The sequence below is a fragment of the Anas acuta genome, chromosome 4 (genome assembly GCF_963932015.1).
Source record: "Anas acuta chromosome 4, bAnaAcu1.1, whole genome shotgun sequence".
NCBI classification, from domain to species: domain Eukaryota; kingdom Metazoa; phylum Chordata; class Aves; order Anseriformes; family Anatidae; genus Anas; species Anas acuta.
Window position 1 is genome coordinate 1885067 of NC_088982.1, and position 17981 is coordinate 1903047.

The following is a 17981-nucleotide window of genomic DNA, read 5'->3' on the forward strand; positions in this document are numbered from 1 at the left end:
AGGATGCTGCCCTTTGCCTCCCACCCCCCCATAAAGGAGCATCCCCTTTTTGTAGGATCCGTTTTGGGGTGGGGGAGCCACCAGCTCCAGGGGTCCCCCATTTGGGGACATTCCCCGCCGCCTTTCTGTGGGCATCGCCGTGTCCCCACCCGGGATGTTTGCTTTTTTTTTGGGATCCTGGAGGGGATCACAGCTGCAAAAATCCAGCACGGGGGTAAAGCTGGCGCTCAGCACCCCTTTTCGAAGCCGATTTTGGGTGTTTTAAAGCAAAAATCACCAGCTCCTCTTCTCCCCGCCAGGCTCTGCCCCAGAGGATGCTCGGGGCGATTTTCTCCCTCTTGTAGGATTACGAATGCACCGAACCTCGCTCACGTTTTCACATGGGGCTGCTGTGGGTTTGGGGGAAATTTCGGCCACCGGGAAAGCTCGAGGCTCGAGCAGGGTGCCCGGCAGAGGCGAGGTGCGAAATTTCTCATGGGCCAACAAGCGAGAGCGGCGGGGTGCCCGGGAGAAAGGAAAGGGGGGGGGGGGACAGAAAAAAAAAAAAAAAAAAAACCGAGTCGGGAGAGGAGGAGGAGAGAAAGCAGCAGCCGAGGAGAGACAAAAAATCCCCCAAAGCAGCGAGCCGGTTTGAAGAGTGGGGCGTTTTCTATGGGGGGATTGTAAAATGCGCTCTCTCTTTCCCCTTTGCAGGGGGGGAACGAGGGCCCCCCCTCTATCTGATAGTCATTAGCATCAATTAGCCCCGTTTGAAGTAGGCAACATCTTTGTCTCTGCGCAAAAAAAGAAATCAAAAAACCTTTCAGGGAGCCCATAATAACATCTGGAGCAAGGAGAGGCTGAGCTCAAGTTCCCCACTTTCATCTCTTGTCGAGGTACTTGGAATGTTAATGCAGCCTCATTCTTTAATGGAGTTATCAGGAAATGCTTTTCACCCCCTTCCCTTTGCTCAGGGGGGATGTTTACAAAGGGCTGGGGGCTTTTTTTTTTTTTTTTGTCTTGTTGTTGTTTTGTTGTTGGGATTTTTTTCCTCCCCCCCCTCTCCTTCCTTCAGGAGCTCCCCCTCCCCTTTGATTTTCTGCGCTCTTGAAAAAAAAAAAAATAAATAAAAGGGAAAAGGAAAAAAAAAGGAAGAAAACACCCCCCAAAATAATAAAAAAATAATAAATAAAAGGGGAGCAGGGTCTGTCCTTTCATCTCGCCCTACAGAAGGTCCTGAGGATGCTGGGGGGGGGGGGGGGGCCGGGGAGGCTCAACCTGCTCGGCCTGGCTGCTGGGTGCTACATTTCCCAAGTCGTTACCAGCGGGTGAAAATCTCCAGCTTTTTAAGCGGAATGCATTAGCTGAGCACACAGCCCTAATGGGAGCTCCTTTTTTGGGGTCTGCCCTGCCTCCCCCCCCCTCTGCCCATCCCAACACCTGCAGGGCAGAAACGTCGACGGCCGCCGCCTCTCTCCTCTCTCTTCGCATGGGGAGCAAAATTGTGGCACTCCCGAGTCCCTAGAAGGAGAAAAAAATAATAATAATTAAAAAATAATAATAATTAAGGGATTTCACAGCCTCCTGATATAAAAAATAAGCAGGAAAAGTGGTAGATGAGCGCGTTTGGATCCACGTTTCAACCTGGACAAATCCCTCGCACCTTTTCCTCGGGGGAGGTTTTTTTTTTGGGGTGGGGGGAGAGGTTTCTGCGCTCGCCCAGCTTTGGAGGTGTGATTTCAATTAGGGGCCGCGTGTTTGGACAGGGGGCCATAAAGCAGCAGCTGTATTTATTCACCCGTTTCGGAGCTGCCGTGGAAGGCAGGATGCTAAAACGGGCAGGAAAAAGGAAAAAAAAACAACAAAAAAAAAAGTGTTTCAAAGGCAAACCTGAGGGATTCCTTTGTCCCTCCCGGTAGCCATCGCCGGGGTGCTGCCACGCCAGCAGGGGAATCATGCTGAGGCAGCCCCAAAATTGCCTGGAAATGCCCCAATTGCTCAAAACACCGAGCTGCTCCTTTTTGGGGAGGTCTGTTTTCCCTGGCTTGGGCGATGAAAAGAAAGTTCAAAGCGTGAGCAACCTGCACGGATCCCCTGTTTGGGGCTGAGCACACGGAGATGTTAGTTCTGGGTTACTATTATGGGGGATTTTTGCTCCCTGTTTATAACCCGATTGCTCAGGTCTTGGGATTTCTCTGCGTTTGTGCACCAAAAAATGAATTTTGGGTGGGAATCCTGTGCTCGTGGAGGCATCTGTGCTGGCTGTGGGTTTCCATCGGCCCCAGGGGTGTCATACGGGGGTGCCACCCACACCAGACCCCAAAATATGGTCACAATACTGTGCAAGGATGGTTTTCCCATGTCCCAGGGGGGTGCACAGCCCCAAACACCCCCCCAGCCTGGTGTGCAGGGGGTGATGCTCCGCCAGCACGCGTGGGCGCGGGTTTGGGGTGCCACGGGGCGAGGTGTGGGATGGGGACCGTGTCTGTGGGGTGTCCATGGGGAATGGGGTGGGTGGTGGTGGAAGGAGGGGTGCTGGGGGGTGCTGGTGGAAAAAAAGGGGTGAAAAAGGGTGCTGGTAAGATGGAAGGTGGGGTTTTGGGGGGATAATTTCAAAGGGGAGGGTTTTTTTGGGGATGAGATTTTGGAACGAAGGGTGTCGGGGAGGGTTAGTATGGAAGGAGGGATTTTGGGGGGGTGTTATTTCAGTCAGAGGGTGGTCAGAGAGCTGTTATTTGGGGAGGAGGGGTTTTGGGGGGCTGTTATTTTGTGAAGAGGGGTTTTGGGGGGGTTTACTTAGAAAGGAGGGGTTTTGGGGGCTGTTATTTCGGGAGGAGATGTTTTAGGGTTTTAGGGTGGGTGTTATTTCGGGAGAAGGGGTTTTGGGGGGTGATTATTTGGGGAGAAGGGGTTTTGGGGGCTGTTATTTGGGGATCAGGGCTATTGGGGGGCTGTTATTTCGGGAGGAGTTTTTTTGGGGGGTGTTATTTGGGATCAGGGCTATTGGGGGGCTGTTATTTCGGGAGGAGGGATTTTGGGGAGGGTGTTGCTGAGGGAGGAGGGCTTTGGGGGCCGGGGGCTGGAAGGGGGGGGGTGTCCGGCGTTGTGGGGCAGCCCCCCGCCCCCCGTTTTGCATACGGGAGCGCGCCCCTTCCCCGCCGCCCCATATAAACCCCTCGGGCCGGCTGCCGGCAACGAGCTCGGGCCATGCCGCCCCCCAAGACCCCCGGGACCCCCTTCCACATCGAAGCGATCCTCGCCGCCCCCCCCCGGCCCGGCCCCGCCGCCCCCTGCCCGCAGCCCCCGCGCTGGCCGGGGCCGGGGGCGCTGCCGGGGGCTTGGGGTTGGGGTTGGGGCTGGAGCTGGGGAGGCAGCGGCGCAGGTGAGAGGGGATCCGAGAGGGTTTGGGGGGGGGTTCCCTGCTCCCCAGCCCCTTTTCGGGGGGGTGGTTGGTCCCCAAATTGCCCTTTTTCCAAAATTTCATCGCCTGCAGCCCCTCGGCCGACCCCCGGGTTAAAAGGGCTGGGCTGGAGGAAGGGAAATGGGGAGAGGAAAAATTCCCCAATAATTAATTTTCCCCCCTTCTCACTCAGTAATTATCAGCCGTGTGACCCCCGACAATAACTGAGTGGGGTGAAGCCAGCCCCCGGTGGGATTTAGACCCTCCCGGTCGCTTTGGGGCAGGGGACAATCCCCTTGGCTACCCCTATCCCCATTCCGGGGCTGCTTCAGTTGATGGAAGTGATTTTTTTTTTTAATTTCCACCCATGAAAAAAGGCAGCGCAACGCGTGGTGCCCTGCTGTGCTCCCCAAAGCCCCGGGTCCTGCTTCTCCCACAGCCACCCTGGGCTTTGGGACCGCTTTGGGACCACTTTGGGACCATTTTGGGGCCACTGGCTGAAGTTTTGCAGCACCTGGCCCCCAGAACTGGTTGTGTTCCTAGTGCCAGAGCACCTGAGGAAATGTTTTTTTTTGTTGTTGATGGCTGTGGGTATCATTTATGCTGTGGTTATGGATGATGCTAACACCACGCGGTGTTCTCAGGGAGAGGGGTGGCAAGTTTGGGGCCAGAATCGGTAATTTACAGGCAGTGCCTCTCTGCAGGATCGCTGCCCCCTTCTTTTTCTTGAAATTTTCATCATTCAGAGCATGATCCTCTATATTGCACAGGCAAAACCTGCAGCCAAGCAGAGAGTTTTACCTGTACCAGGACCTCTAGCCTGATCCTGACAGCTACAATATTCAGACACCAAAAATATTTGCTATCTGGGTCTTATTTTTAATTTCTTAGCCTAACTATTTAACATCCTGTTTCTTTTACCAGGCGGCATCTTTATAGCTGTGTGTGTTACTCGATGTATTCTATCAAATATACAGATATGAAAATATAGTTAATCATATTACAGATATGAAAATATAGTTGAGCAGTTTGTAAAACCATTTCCACAAAGTATTTCGTGCTTGAAGTCACACTCACTGTTATCCCAAGTACCAAAATAGGGAAAAAGTGTGAGTGGTGAAATAATTTGAACGCTGAAAATATCGTAAGTGCAGTTGGGGTTGTTGAGCTGGCACAAATCCTTACACACACACAGAACTTACTGCCAATTAATCAATTAATGAGCTGAACGAGGTCAAGGTGCCCGTTTGTGGCTGGAGAACGTGTCAGTCATTACAGGAGAGGAGTCAGCGTCGTTCTGTACAGCATGTCCCTGAAAGACAAAGGAGTTGTTGGTTTTCCAAGACCTGTTACACCTCCGAAGCTGTTGTTGTACCCTGGTGATGCTGCCCATGGGCTGCCAAACCCAGCTCCTGCTCAGAGCAGAGCTGATATCCCCACCAGGTCGCTTTGTTTGGGGGCTGAGGTTTCAGAATGCAGAGATTTGAGTTTTACCGCCCTGATCCTGCACATGCTTGGCTTTAAAAGTTGATTCTCATCCTTAAAGTGTGCCTAAATGTTGGCAGGACAGATTCTGCTGCAGCATCTGATGTATCCTACCAGGTTCTTAGCACCTTTACGAGTGTATTTTGATACCTGGGGGTGTTCTGGCACCATTGGCTCACCTGTGTGTGCAGGTCCCACTGCCTGGAGCCTTTCTGGGGCTCCGAGGAGGAGCAGAGGTCCCCGATCCAGCATCTCAGGGATTTGACCATCCCTCAATGCTTTACACCCTTCTTTGCAAAGCCCCCAGTAATGTGTGTGCCATAACTCCAGCACCCTGGATGTGAAATTTCCTACCTTGACAGCTGCTGCCCCTTTTGCTCAGTCCCTGACTGAGGTCTCTGCAGTCCTGGGGGTGACACTGGGGACATCTGGCTCACGGGAGGTCCTTGGGGGACAGACCTGGGGGTCACAGCCACGCTCCTGTTCATGGGGATGTGTGGGAGTCGGAATCGGGATGAGATTTAGGACCAAAAGCAGGCTGGTGCCAGCAGATCCTGCGGTGGCGGTGCTGTATTGTGTGCTAATTAGGTAATTATTGTTATTTTGGGTCTGGCTGCGTGTCCAGGGCTGTTCTAGGTTGTATCTGTCTGTGGGGACATTTCTGCTTTGCTTTTAGTGCTACTTCCTCGTGATCCCCTTCGGTGCAGCGTGCTGCAGGGTTTCAGCTGGAGCAAAAGCAAGCTGGGCATGGCACATACACAGGGCTGGAGGAATGGCCTGGACCATGCAAATCGCTTCCATCCCCGTTTCTTGCAGGTCTGGAGTTGTCTCACTGCGTAGGGACCGATCCCCTGGGCTCTGCTGGGCCGTGGAGGTCCGGGGGGCCCTGCAAAATGAAGAGGGTCCGCACGGTCTTCAAACCAGAGCAGCTGGAGCGGCTGGAGCAGGAGTTCCTCAAGCAGCAGTACATGGTGGGCACGGAGCGGGTCGACCTGGCTGCAACTCTGCATCTCACGGAGACGCAGGTAAGAGATGGGGCAGCCAGGGACGATCCTTTTTATTATTTATTTTTGTTAAAAACAAAAACATTTAGGTGCACAAAACTGTTTGCTCGGGAGTTCAAGCTGGGGAGGACTAATGTAGGTTTTTAAGATCCTCCGGAGACAATTTGTGCAGTGTAGATCCTCGCGTGACACTGGATCTAAAGTTTTTTCTGCTCTTCCCCGTGTATTTCCGAAAACCTCGTGCTGAGCTGTTGTGCCGTTTCCCTGCTAGGTGAAGGTCTGGTTCCAGAACCGGAGGATCAAATGGAGGAAGCAGAGCATGGAGCAGAAGAAGGCGAAGCTGGCGCAGTTCGGGGTGATGCAGCCCACCTCCGCCGACTCAACAGACACCAAGGACCACGAGGAGGACACAGTGGACGTGGAGCTTTGAGCAGCTGGTGGGATTCAGCTGCCACTTGTTTTTTGCAGATGTGCCTGCCTGATGGGAGGTACAATTTTGTGCTTGTTTGGTCCAAGCTAGACTTAAATCTCTCAGTCTGAGAGAAATGCAGCTTGCCCCCCCCAAGTGCAGGGACCCCATCGTTGCTGGGGCTCATCACCAGGCCAGCTGCAATGCTGGTGCCATGGTTGTGGCAAGGCATGTGTGTGATCTCGTTTGCTGTTTAAGTGCCAGGGAGCACAAATAGTTCCTGTTGAGAGGCTGGGGTGACGATCGGGTGGTGTCTGTGAAGGCTGTGAGCGTGAGGACATTTGCACACAGGGTGTTGCAGGTGACCGTGTGCTCCTAAGAGGGGAAACCCATGCTGCGAGGAGAACCAGCCCTGTTTTTTTCTCCTGGATATCTGGATTCCCATGTTTGATACTGAGATCACAACAAAAAAAAAGCAAAAGCTGTAAAGTCCTTTGCTCCCACCCGTGGCATCTTTATTCATATTTCTGTTCGTGTATTATCCTTGCAGTATGATGAACAGGGTCTGGGGCTGTCCCTGGAGCAGAAGTGCCTCCTATCTTGTGCCTTGCTGTATTTTTGCCTACATTTTGCCTTTCCAAACCCCCCGTGGGTCTCTCAGCTTTCCGACACTGCCTTCCTTCCCCATGGTGCCGCAGCAGGGAACAAGGCGCTCCCCCGGCTTGCTGAAGTTCGGGAATCGGGGTCTGTTATAAAACCACAGCTTTCCAACACCTCTGCTGCTTCAGACGGCCCCCTGCCCCTCGGCCAGATGTGCTGATCCCGGCCCAGACGGCGGCTGCTGCTCTCTGCTCTCCTCGTTACACACCACGGTGTTGGGGGAAGCAGCACCTGGAGCGCTTGGCGAGCACATCTGCAACCCCGCGCTGCTGTGTGGTGGGTGGAAGGGCTCCGAGGGGCTGGTGATAAATAATTATTTGGGCTTTCCTGTCTGTTTTAGTAATTCTTTGGGTCCACACCAGCAGCAGCTAAAACTCTGGCTGTCATCTTGCAGTCCCAGGGTGCCGAGAGCTCAGGGTAATTCATCGTGCCTCCTCCTGACCCCCAACACTGTATATCACTTTACTCTTTTATTATTTATAGAAATATCTTTTTTTCTTGTTAAGTGTTATTTATTTGCTTTGTTTCTTAATAAAAATAGCGTGTTTTAAAAAAGAAATGGGACTGGGTGGGGATGGCAGGGTTTGGCATCACCTTGGCTTTGAGGTGGGCAGCGATGCCTTGGTGGCTTCTTGCCCCGCAGCTGCTAAAGATGGGCTATCCATCCTTTCTGTTGTGCTTGGTTTTCCGTGTTTTCCAGGAAATTGGTTAAAAAATAAATAAAAAATGGAAACCTCCTGATAAGTCTCCTGTTGTCAAAAAGTAACAGCAGCTTTCAAGCAGCAGAAGCCATCACAATGTGCTTTATTGAAATTTATTAAAACAAAAAAACCACATGTATTTTCATCCTCCCTCCCATTTTTATTTTTAAATTGGAAATTGATAGTTGAAAGTAGATATTTTTTTGTCCAGTTCCTGCAGAATTGGGACTGCATTTATAATAATAATTTCCACATTGGGATAGCATGGGGAGAAAGGTTTGGGTCATGGCTCAAGCTGATGCTCCTACACTATGACTTTCCACTGAAACCTTACAAAAAGAGGACACATAGCGCTATTATTACACTAATGGCTACTCTTTTTTGCTGTTAGTGTGAAGATGCAAGTAAAATATCAGTCCTGAGGTAGCATTTATTCACCTGCGCCCCAGTCCTTGTTGCAGGACTGCGGGCACGGCTTAGCAGCGCTCCCAACAGGGGCTCGCAGGGAAGAAAAACTAAAACGATTTTAAGCAGTTGGAGGAGAACCACAAGCCGACAGTGACACCTAGTGACACTGAAAAAAAAAAACCCAAAGCTCCCCAAAGAAACCATGCCCCGTTCCCAAACCCACGATTAAGGAGTGGGGCTGAGTCAAGCGGGTTCTGTCAGCTCCGGCATGAATTAAAGTCTGATTAAATACAACTGAACTCTCTGTTTTCATTGATTTTAGGCGTTTGCAGACAGCCAGGCTGGGGAAAGCGAGGTCGCATGTTAACGTGTGTAAATTTTGTGTTTATTTTTGCAGAAGGCTGGGCCGGTTTTGAGGGCAGCGGGACGCGTCTCCTCACACCGTGAGGGGCACAGCGCCTTCTCGCCTGACAGGGGCTGTCCCTCCCCGTCAGGGTGGTTAAAATAAAGCAGTAATTTATAGCGGAGAGCCAGTCACGCTGCCGGCTGACGGTGGAGGCCCCGTTTGGAGGATTTTTGGAGGTGTTTTTTGGTGTTTTTTTGGAGGGGACCAGGGTGGTGGCGAGGTGAGGGGAGGGCTAAGATGGCGGCTGGCCCCCGCCCTTCGGCCAAGGGGCTGAGGGGGGTGAGGGCGGTGAGGAGAAGGAAAAAAGAGGAGGAGAAGAAAAAAAAAAGGAGGAGGAGAAAAAAAAAAATGAAAGAGGAGGAGGAGGAGGAAGCGCTTCCCGCCCCCGGCGGGTCAGAGCGGGGAAGTCGCCGCCCGAAGATGGCCGCCGCGGCGGGGGACGTGTGCGGCTCCCCGGCTGGAGCCCAGCCCGGGGCCGCGGCTGAGGCTCGGTTCATCAGCAGCGCCAAGGTGAGGCTGGCCCGAGGGGCGTCCTGCCTTCCCCCTGTCCCTCAGCTCTCCTCCTTCGGTCCCTTGAGCCCCCCCGGTGCCACCACAGCCCTGCCGGATCCCCGTTGGTAAAGGGGGAGAACCCCCGGCGCCGCCTCAGGGGGGTGGCTCCCCGCCTCGCCGTGCCCGGGTGGGCTCGGTTTTGGGGTGAAAAGCTCAAAACTTGGGGTTCGCTTTGGGGTGTGTGGCCCCTTTTCTCTGCTCCCCTGAACCACGTTTTCTTCCCTCGCAGGGGAAAGGCTTGTTCGCCACCAGGAGCATCCGCAAAGGGGAGACCGTCTTCGTGGAGCGGCCGGTGGTGGCCTCCCAGTTCCTCTGGAACGCGCTGTACAACTACCGAGGTGAGGCGAAGGCGAAGGTTTATCGACAAATTGCTATTTTTTTTTTTCCAAAGGAAGAGGTTTCGGGTTGGTTTTGGCACCAACGTGCGGCACTGCTGGTGTTTTGCCTTGCATTGATGAGCGGGAATGGTGTGAGGGGATAAATGCCCAGCCTTTGAGCTGGAAAAAAAAGCACCACGTGCCACCAAAGGGTGAGGACTCCAATTTTTGGGTGGTTTGGGTGACAATCGCCATTACCCCATGCCACCGAGGGGGTGAGGACCCCAAATTTTGTGTGGTTTGGGTGACAATCCTCATTACCCCAGCACAAGGTAGAACCTGCAAGGATGCCAGCGTGCTCTGGAGGTGTGAAAACGCAGGGCACTGGTTGGAAAAACAAGGTTTTTAAACTTTTTTAGTGTACGTGGCTTAAACTGCTCTGCTGGGCTGGTGCTTTTGGGTCTAAGGAGATGATATAGTGTGACTTGGAGAAAAGAAATGCAAAAATGGGGTTTGTACACAAGCCGAGCCTTGCCCTATGTAGATCGTGCTGCCTGCTGAGCTGTCCCAGAGATCAGCAAAATGAGGATGCTTGTGGTGTGCATCATACAGCCCTTAAACACACGTCTCACTACGCGTCTGGTTGTGTTTTCTCCCCTCCAGCCTGCGATCACTGCCTGCGGGCTTTGGAGACGGCGGAGGAGAACGCCCAGCGGCTGCTGGGGAAGAGCTCCCTGGTGCTGCCTCACCCGGAGCAGTGCAGCATCCGGAAAGACCTGCACCAGCAGTGTCCCCGCTGCCAGGTATGGGGTTACCGGGAGGGATGGTGGCCTGCCTGGGGCTGCTGACTCCTTTATAGCATCTGGCCAGGCCCTCAGTAAAGCTTTTTGCCCCGAAATGGGTTCCTGCCTTTCCCCTTTCCGCATCGCTAAAGAGCTGGGGCTCAGAGACCGGTCAGGGAAGGGACACAGCGGGGCCCAGGAGCCCTCTTCCTGCTGCTGTAGCCGACGCCGGGCGCTGTGCCCCTCGCTCTAGGTGACGTACTGCAGTGCTGAATGCAGGCAGGCCGCTTTGGAGCAGTACCACCAGGTCCTCTGCCTCGGCCCGTCCCGTGACGACCCCACGCACCCCCTCAACAAGCTGCAGGAGGCATGGAGGTAGGGGATCGACCTGCCTGGTGCTCCACGGGCAGAGGCGGTGGCTCTAGTGTCACAGGCTGGGTGACACTAACTTGGGAGCAGTGCTGAAGACCGTTCTCGCTTTGCATCCCTGCATGGGGGTGGCTGGAGGGACCTGGTGGCTGTGGGTTTGGACACGGGCTGAGCAGTTCTTATTTTTCACCCAGTAAAGGGCTACAGAGCCCTGAGCTGCTCATCGCTCGCTCCTGCAGTTTTAGAGCATGCCTGCCACATCTCCAGCTGCTTGGAGATCCGCCTCACAGAACTCCTGCACGTCTATAAATTGCCATCCCTGCTTGCAAGTGACAAAATGGGCACAGAGCGGGGAAGAAGTGACATCCCTGCCCCAAACCTGGTCACAAACCCCAGCTCTTGTGCAGCCTTTGGGTTTCCACGGGACCAGGGCTATTCCCTGGGCTCTGGTTTAGCAGAGTTGTAGGGGATTATTTGTATCCCCTGGACTCCCAGGTGGGTGCAGGCTTCTCTCCCTGGGCTGGCCGCTTTGGTGATGAGCTCAGGTCTGAGCACAAAGATAGCAGCTGCCCCTGCCTCCCTCTGGATTTTTCTTTCCGTACCAGCACTGATCTCATCTTCCTTCTCTGTTCCTCTCCAGAAACATGCATTATCCACCGGAGACTTCCAGCATCATGCTGATGGCCCGGATGGTCGCCACTGTCAAACAGGTACGGCTGTCGTTTGACTCCACGGCTGCTGGTGCGAGGTTTCTTTCTCCTGCTGTGGCTTTTACTTCCAGGGACTGATCTCTTTTTGCAGCAGCTGGCAGAGCTCTTTCCTTCTTGAAGAGATTTCAATGTCTAGAGATTCCTGGTTGTAGACAGAGCAGGCAGCAGAGGAGGCTTCAGTGTCTTGAGCCAAGCAGATTTTATTTTTTTTCCATCCTAAATTAATTAGGCAGGATGGAACCCTTCCTTTGGCTCTACTTCTTTGGCCTGGCTTTCTCGATGCTTTCGCTGGCAGTAAACTCCTGCCGTGCAACTGCTTCTGGTGGCTGGACACCTCTGAGCTCAGCGGGGCTCGTCTTCTCCCCCCAGTTCTCCTGGCAGGGGAAGAAAGCGGTGTTGGTGCAGTTTCTTTGCTCGATTCCCTTTTCAGGCTAAGGACAAGGACTGGTGGATCAAGGCCTTCTCGCAGTTCTGCAGTAAGACAGCAAACGAGGAGGAGGAGATCGCTCACAAACTGCTGGGGGACAAATTTAAGGTAAGAGCCTGGCAGCACGTGGGTGCGTCGAGTGCTGGGAGCTCTCCAACCTGCCTGTGCCTGTGGCGGAGAGGAAGGAGGTCGCTTAGAGGGCTTTGGGGTTAGGATGCTGCAGCAAAAACCTGCTGGCCCTTCTGTTGTGGGACTGCTTCAGCTCTGGGAACGGGACAGGGTGATGATATTGAGCTGCTGTCTCCTCAGCAGGTGGTTTTGCTGCCAAAATGAGCGGTTTCTTGCTGCTTTAAGGGCGTCAACCCTCCAGCCTTGCAGGGAAGGATGAGGAGCCTGGCTCCTGAGCCTCCTGCCCTGCGCTGGGCTGACTCCCCGTGGTGTTGATGCACCCTAATGGTGTTCCCGTGTTCCGCCAGGGCCAGCTGGAGCTGCTGCGTTTGCTCTTCACCGAAGCCCTTTACGATGAGCATCTCAGCAGGGTGAGTTGAGTCACCTGCTCCTAACCCAGGAGCGTGGCAGGACCATTTTTTGGGTGCCAGTTCCCCTGGGTCACGTCTGCCCTGGGACTCTGCCCCTTTCTCGCTGCCCCCAAAGCTCCCTGTGGAGTTTGGGGTACGTGCAGGGCGAGGTGCTGCAGCAGGCTGGCCTGGCCTCTGCTGATTTCTCCCCTCCCTTCTGCAGTGGTTCACCCCAGAAGGCTTCCGATCCCTCTTTGCCCTCGTTGGGACCAACGGCCAAGGCATAGGAACCAGGTAACAAGGCTTTCCTGGGTGCTTGTTGCAGGGCTGCGAAAACGGGGCACGGAGGGGGTGCACAGCCTGCAAATCTGCATCGACCTCCGTAATTTCTGGGTTTGGATGTGAGGAGTGAGGCTGGGGGGGGAAAATTAAAAGCAGCCCTTCATTTCGGCTCTGTCCAACCTTTTAGTGTCCCTCTGCCAGACCGTGGCCACTCAAAACATTAATTTAACCCTTAGACCACCCCATATGGGGTCCCACCGTGCCCCCACAGTGCTGCGGGGCTGTAGTGGTGTTTTTCTGCTTCCTGACAGCTCCCTGAGCCAGTGGGTGCACGCCTGCGATGCGCTGGATCTCCCCATGCTGCAGCGAGAGGAGCTGGACGCCTTCATCGACCAGCTCTACAAGGACATCGAGAAGGGTGAGGGCCCGACAAGAAAGGCTCAGCTGAGGGATCCCGTTTGGAAAAACACTCAAAGCACTCAAAAACCTGCCTGTGCTGTTCATTTGGCTGAGATAAATATGATTTAATTAACGGGAACGAAGAATTATTAAGGAAAAACTATTATTAAACAATTTAACTAAAGGGGAAAGGGAAAAAAAAAACAAGTAAAGGCTATGTGGAAGTGCAGAGGAGAGAAATTACTCCCTGCTTGCCACAAATGAGAGCTGGCTGGGGGTTTTCTCCTCGTGCTGCGTGCGTGGCAGAGCCAGAGCAGCCCCCACAAAGTCTTAAACCGCTCTTAACCTTCCCCTTACTCTGCTGCAGAATCGGGAGAGTTCCTCAACTGCGAGGGATCGGGTCTCTACGTGCTGCAGAGCTGCTGTAAGTAAGAGAAGGGCCGCGGGAAGAGCTGGCACCCTCCTGGCCTCAGTCACCTTTTCCTAGCCCCCAGCGTGTCCCCCGTGCAGCTGGGGTGGCCGCAGCGCCGTGCCCTTAGCCCAGCTGTGGCCCTCCTGGTTGGAAGCACTGCTTAGTAGCCAAAAAAGCAGGGTTTGGCCAGCAAAACGTGCTCCTGGGCCACCTGGGATGGCTGGCACAAGCCTCACTGCCTGTTTTGGGTCCCCAGGTAACCACAGCTGCATCCCCAACGCCGAGACATCCTTCCCGGACAACAACTTCCTCCTGCATCTGACGGCTCTGGAGGACATCGAAGCAGGAGAGGTGAGGCAGAGGCGTGCGGGCGAACCCGGTGGTTCCCTACCTTCACCCCAAACCCCAAACCCCAGCCCTGTACCTCTTATTTGTCCCGCCACGGGACGGATCCCTGGCTGGGGTGAATTTCAGCCTTACTCCACGGAGTTGCCGCTTGACCCCGCGTTTCCACGAGGCTTTTGGGGCAGTTCTCAGCCCGGCCCTTTTTCTTTTTGCTGGCAGGAAATCTGCATCAGCTACCTGGACTGCTGTCAGAGGGAGCGGAGCAGACACAGCCGCAACAAGATACTCAGGTAGGGGGCAGCCACCCCCCAACCCCATCCCCGCAGCAGCAAACCCACAAGTTCCACCTGTTTTATCCCCCTGCCTCGTCAGATCTGCGCCCATCTAACCTCCCTCCCTCTTTTTTTTTCCTCCTCTCCCCTCTCCCAGGGAGAACTACCTGTTCACCTGCTCGTGTCCCAAGTGCCTGGCGCAAGCCGACGACCCCGACACGACGTCGGACGAGGAGGAGGAAGGCGAAGGGGAGACGGACGACGCCGAGCTGGAGGACGAGATGACCGACGTGTGAGCGAGAGGAAAGGGACAGGCGAGAGGAAAGGGTCCTCCCAGAGGGCTGCAGCTTTAACTATTCAAAAACAGGGTTGTGTTGTGGGGTCGGGGGGCGAGGAGCTGTGTCGGAGCGGGGCAGTGAGGAAGCAGGAGGCAGGCCCCGCTTCCACCTGCCCTTGTGCTGTGTGTGCGTGCGTGTGAGGCTGCCCCCATCCTCCCTGCGAGGATTGGGGGCGAGCCAGCAGCCCCCTGCCTCGTCCCGGTACCTCCTGGGGCCGAGTGGTGGTTATAGGGGCAGCTGGAGGGGCTCTTGGGGCCGTGTTGGGCCGTGGGGGTGTCGTTTCCCACCCCGCAGGGATGAGGGGAGTGTGTGTGTGTGGGTGTGCGTGCACGAGGGGAATTATTTAATGTCTGTATTAACACACCGAGGGGCTGGGGGCTTTCTGCACGCTCCGTTCCACGCCTCGAGCTCGGTGAGCAGCAACTGAGGGGTGAAAGGGGTTGAAAAGTGGGGCAAAAATGCCTCGGGGTGGCTCAGACACCCAAATCCGTGGGGGTGGGCCATCAATCCTCCCTTCCTCAGCCCCAGCTTTCCTTGCTGGGCTGTTTAGGGAGGGCTGCAGCTGCCACAGGCTGGGTCGTGCAAGCAAATCCCCCCCCCCCAGAGCCCAGAAAATGTTTGGGGTTTCACAGCGAGGCTGGGAAGCACCCGGGGTATTTTTTTTCCCCCCACCCTGTTTGTTTTTGGAGCTGTTTTCCAGCCTGTTCCCTTCCAGGGGTGTTTGGGGGATCCGGGCACCTCTGCCACGACCATTCCCTGCCAGCCCCGAGCCCCTCTGCTTGTCCCCAGCCTCGGGTGGCCCCCCCGGGCCCTTCAGTGTTGGTAATAAACTGAGCCTGGTGAGCCCCAGGGCTGCGTCTTCTGTGCGGTTACGTGGGAAGGGGGGGACAGCAGGTACAAAATGATGGGGTTTAGGATTTTGGGGGGGCAGGGTGAGGTCTGAGGGCAGCCACAAGCCCTGCCACAGCGGCAAGAGGCAGCTTGGGAAGGGTACTGGGGAAAAAAAAAGGGGATGAAATCGTTCTTTTATCCACAGCTAAAAAAAAGAGAAACTCCCCTTTCTCTAAAACTTGTCCAGACTTCATTAGCTCAGACAAAAATACACAGGGGCCGGGCGAGCCCGTATCCACCTCCCTCCCCTCCCCTTCGGGCTGTAATGCTGCATTTCCCCCGAATCAGCACCACAACCTCCCGTTGGCATCCTTAAAACCTTCCTGGGGAGGCGCCGGGCCGTCCCCTCCCTCCCAAAAAGTCCCTACAAAGGTTGTTCGGTTGCTCGAGGCCCCACCTTGGGCCCAGCTCCACGCCAGCACGAAGATCTTCCCCGTGGGGCTGGGATTTTGGGAGAACAGGTCCACGGAGGGGGGTGAAATCCAGGGATTCCCCCCCAAAAAAAACAAGTCCTCGATCCGCTGCGGCCTCCCGCTGCTACCAGAAGGTCCAGGGGGGCTGCATCATCTCGTAGGTCGGGATGCTGGTGACGTTGACGGGGATGGAGATGACGGCCCAGGGGAGCCCGTGCTGCTCCAGCGAGCGCCTGATCATGTACCTGCGAGGATAAAAGGGACGTGGGGAGGGGAAAACGGAGCCCTGGGGTGAGCACAGACTGCCAGCCGGCTCAGAAACTTGGTTAAATTAGACAAAATCCACCAAAAATCCAACTCAAAGCTTGGTGGGACACCAGGACCTCCCTTTTTAGAGGGAATGGGATTTTCTCAGCCCTTCCCATGAGATTGGGGCTGAGGAGAAGCCCCCCCGAGGCACCTACCCGTCCCTGCCCAGGAGGAAAAGCGCGGGGATGTCGGCCGTCCTCCTGGTGCTGTCCTGGATCATCTCGATGTAGAAGCTGTCGTTATCGTAGGCGTTGTCCGCGATGATCACCGCCCGCCCTCCGTGCTCCTGGATCACGCGCGTCTTTGAGAGGAACGAGCAGCCCCTGGGGCACAGGATCAGGAATATTTTGTCCGAATTGAGGGCTTTTGGGGAGCAAAGCTGGGAGATTTGTGGGTATTTGTGGTGCCTCTGCAGCCAGGAGAGGCACCACTGAGGCAGCAACTGTTGGAAATGCCCACGAAAGGATCCATCTCCCTGTCACCGTGCCTCTCCCAACGCCTCTTTGAGTAAATCACTCAAATAAATAAAAATAGAGCTCCCTGCGTTTATATTTAGGGATGTGGCTGCCCAAATTTTGCTGCTGGGCCTAAGGGGAAAAAAAAAAATACAGGCTGGGGGTGGTGGCAGCACCTTTCCGTGCCGTGGCACTGCCACAAACCGCCCCACGGGCAGCTCCGTCCTGCCTCGAGGTTCCCCCCCGCCCCCAAAAGCAGCTCCCGCAGCGCAGACCTACCCCCGCTCCACCAAAGCGATCTGGTCCTGGATGAAAACTCCATTGTTCAGCTCTCCGCAGGCTTCGGGGGGATCCGCTGGGACCAGGTGGATCTGGTCGTACCTTGTGTTCTCCGAGGGCAAGACAGGCAGGGCTGAGCGGGGCCGAGCACAAAATCTGCTGCCCCCACCCCTCTCTGTCCTCCTGCCCCCTGTGGGATGCGCCCCGGGGGGCTTTAGGGCTGCCAGGAGAAGGTTTATGGGGAAGAAATTCGCTAAATTTGCTCATTTTCCATAAAAAAATGATATCAGGGGGCCCCAAAGTGGCGAAACGTCAAGGTGGGGGCCCTGAAGTGGTGAAAAGTCAAGGTGGGGGCCTCGCAGTGAAACGTCAGGATGGGACCCGCGTTTATTCCCATCCTAACAAACACCCCCGTGGTGAAATGTCAGGAAAGGACACGCGTTTATGGCCGTACTTACAAACACCCCGCCGAAATCCTTGGCCGGCGTGGCCGTGAAGATGTAGCGGATGTCTCCAGGGCTCAGCACTTGGAAGTACAGGTACTCGTGGATGCGCAGGCCTGCGGGGTGGGGAAAGAGTAGGTGGTGAGAGGCTGAGGAAAACCACAAAACTCCCCCCCAAAAAAATAGAAAAATTACAAATAAAAATAAAAATTAAAAAAAAAAATGGGAAAGGGCTGAGGGGCTCTGAAAGGGGCTGAGGGGAGATAATGGACTCTGAGGAGGGCTGAGGGGCTCTGAGGGATTTGAGGGGCCCTAAGGGGGGCTAAGGGGGTCTGAGGAGCCCTGAGGGTGGCTGAGGAGCCCTGAAAGGAGCTGAGGGGGGATGAGGGGAGCTGAGGGGAGTTGGGGGGCTGAGAAGCCCTGAGGGGCCCTGAGGGGAGCTGAGGAACCCTGAGGGGGGCTGAAGGATTTGAGGGGCCCTGAGGGGGTTAAAGGGAGATAAGAAGCCCTGAGGGGAGCTGGGGGGCCCTGAGGAGCTCTGAGGAGAGCTGAGAGGGGCTGAGGGGCTCTGAGGGGGGCCGGGGGACCCTGAGGGGCTCTGAGGGGCTCTGAGGAGAGCTGAGGGGCCCTGAGGGGGGCTGAGAGGCCCTGAGGGGCCCTGAGGGGCGCTGGGCCGGGCGGGCCCTGCACCCTCCGGCAGCGCCTGGGCCTGAACCCAAAGGTCCCCGAGGGTTCCCGGGGGTCTCCGGTGTTCTCCGGGGGTGTCCCTGGGGGTCCCCGGGGGTCCCCGGGGCCGCTCACCGCGGGCCGGGCAGGAGCAGAGGCAGAGGCAGAGCCACAGCGAGCGGCGGAGCATGGCTGCGCCCAGCCCCGCCCCCTTCGCCCCCGCGCCGCTCCCATTGGCCGCGCCGCCCCCGCCTCGCCTTCCCATTGGGCGGCGCCGCTGTCAATCTCCTGAGGGGCCGAGAAGGGAGGGGGGGAGGCGTCGTCAGCACCGCCCTCCTCGGTCCTCCAGC

At 55.7% G+C, this 17981-nt stretch overlaps 3 protein-coding genes across 3 annotated transcripts; 2 read left to right on the forward strand and 1 right to left on the reverse strand.

Annotated features, from left to right (window-relative positions):
- The first annotated feature begins 3186 nt into the window (after positions 1 to 3186).
- Positions 3187 to 7674, forward strand: LOC137855402 (homeobox protein not2-like). The gene is made up of 3 exons (XM_068679513.1): positions 3187 to 3361; positions 5681 to 5889; positions 6140 to 7674. Exons 1-3 carry the CDS (start codon positions 3187 to 3189, stop codon positions 6296 to 6298), a joined length of 543 nt encoding a protein of 180 aa, XP_068535614.1. The 3' UTR covers positions 6299 to 7674.
- Positions 7675 to 8803: 1129 nt separating this feature from the next.
- SMYD5 (SMYD family member 5) lies at positions 8804 to 15024 on the forward strand. The gene is made up of 13 exons (XM_068679520.1): positions 8804 to 8962; positions 9234 to 9342; positions 9985 to 10124; positions 10357 to 10478; positions 11113 to 11182; positions 11613 to 11717; positions 12086 to 12148; positions 12351 to 12421; positions 12721 to 12827; positions 13176 to 13232; positions 13477 to 13571; positions 13785 to 13855; positions 13995 to 15024. The coding sequence occupies exons 1-13, from the start codon at positions 8873 to 8875 to the stop codon at positions 14131 to 14133; spliced, it is 1239 nt and encodes a 412-aa protein (XP_068535621.1). The 5' UTR covers positions 8804 to 8872; the 3' UTR covers positions 14134 to 15024.
- A 209-nt stretch (positions 15025 to 15233) lies between these two features.
- Positions 15234 to 17917, reverse strand: PRADC1 (protease associated domain containing 1). Its single transcript, XM_068679521.1, has 5 exons — positions 17767 to 17917; positions 16981 to 17081; positions 16523 to 16632; positions 15944 to 16111; positions 15234 to 15724 (listed from the first exon to the last, which is right to left on the reverse strand). Exons 1-5 carry the CDS (start codon positions 17894 to 17896, stop codon positions 15604 to 15606), a joined length of 630 nt encoding a protein of 209 aa, XP_068535622.1. The 5' UTR covers positions 17897 to 17917; the 3' UTR covers positions 15234 to 15603.
- Between the last annotated feature and the right edge of the window lie 64 nt (positions 17918 to 17981).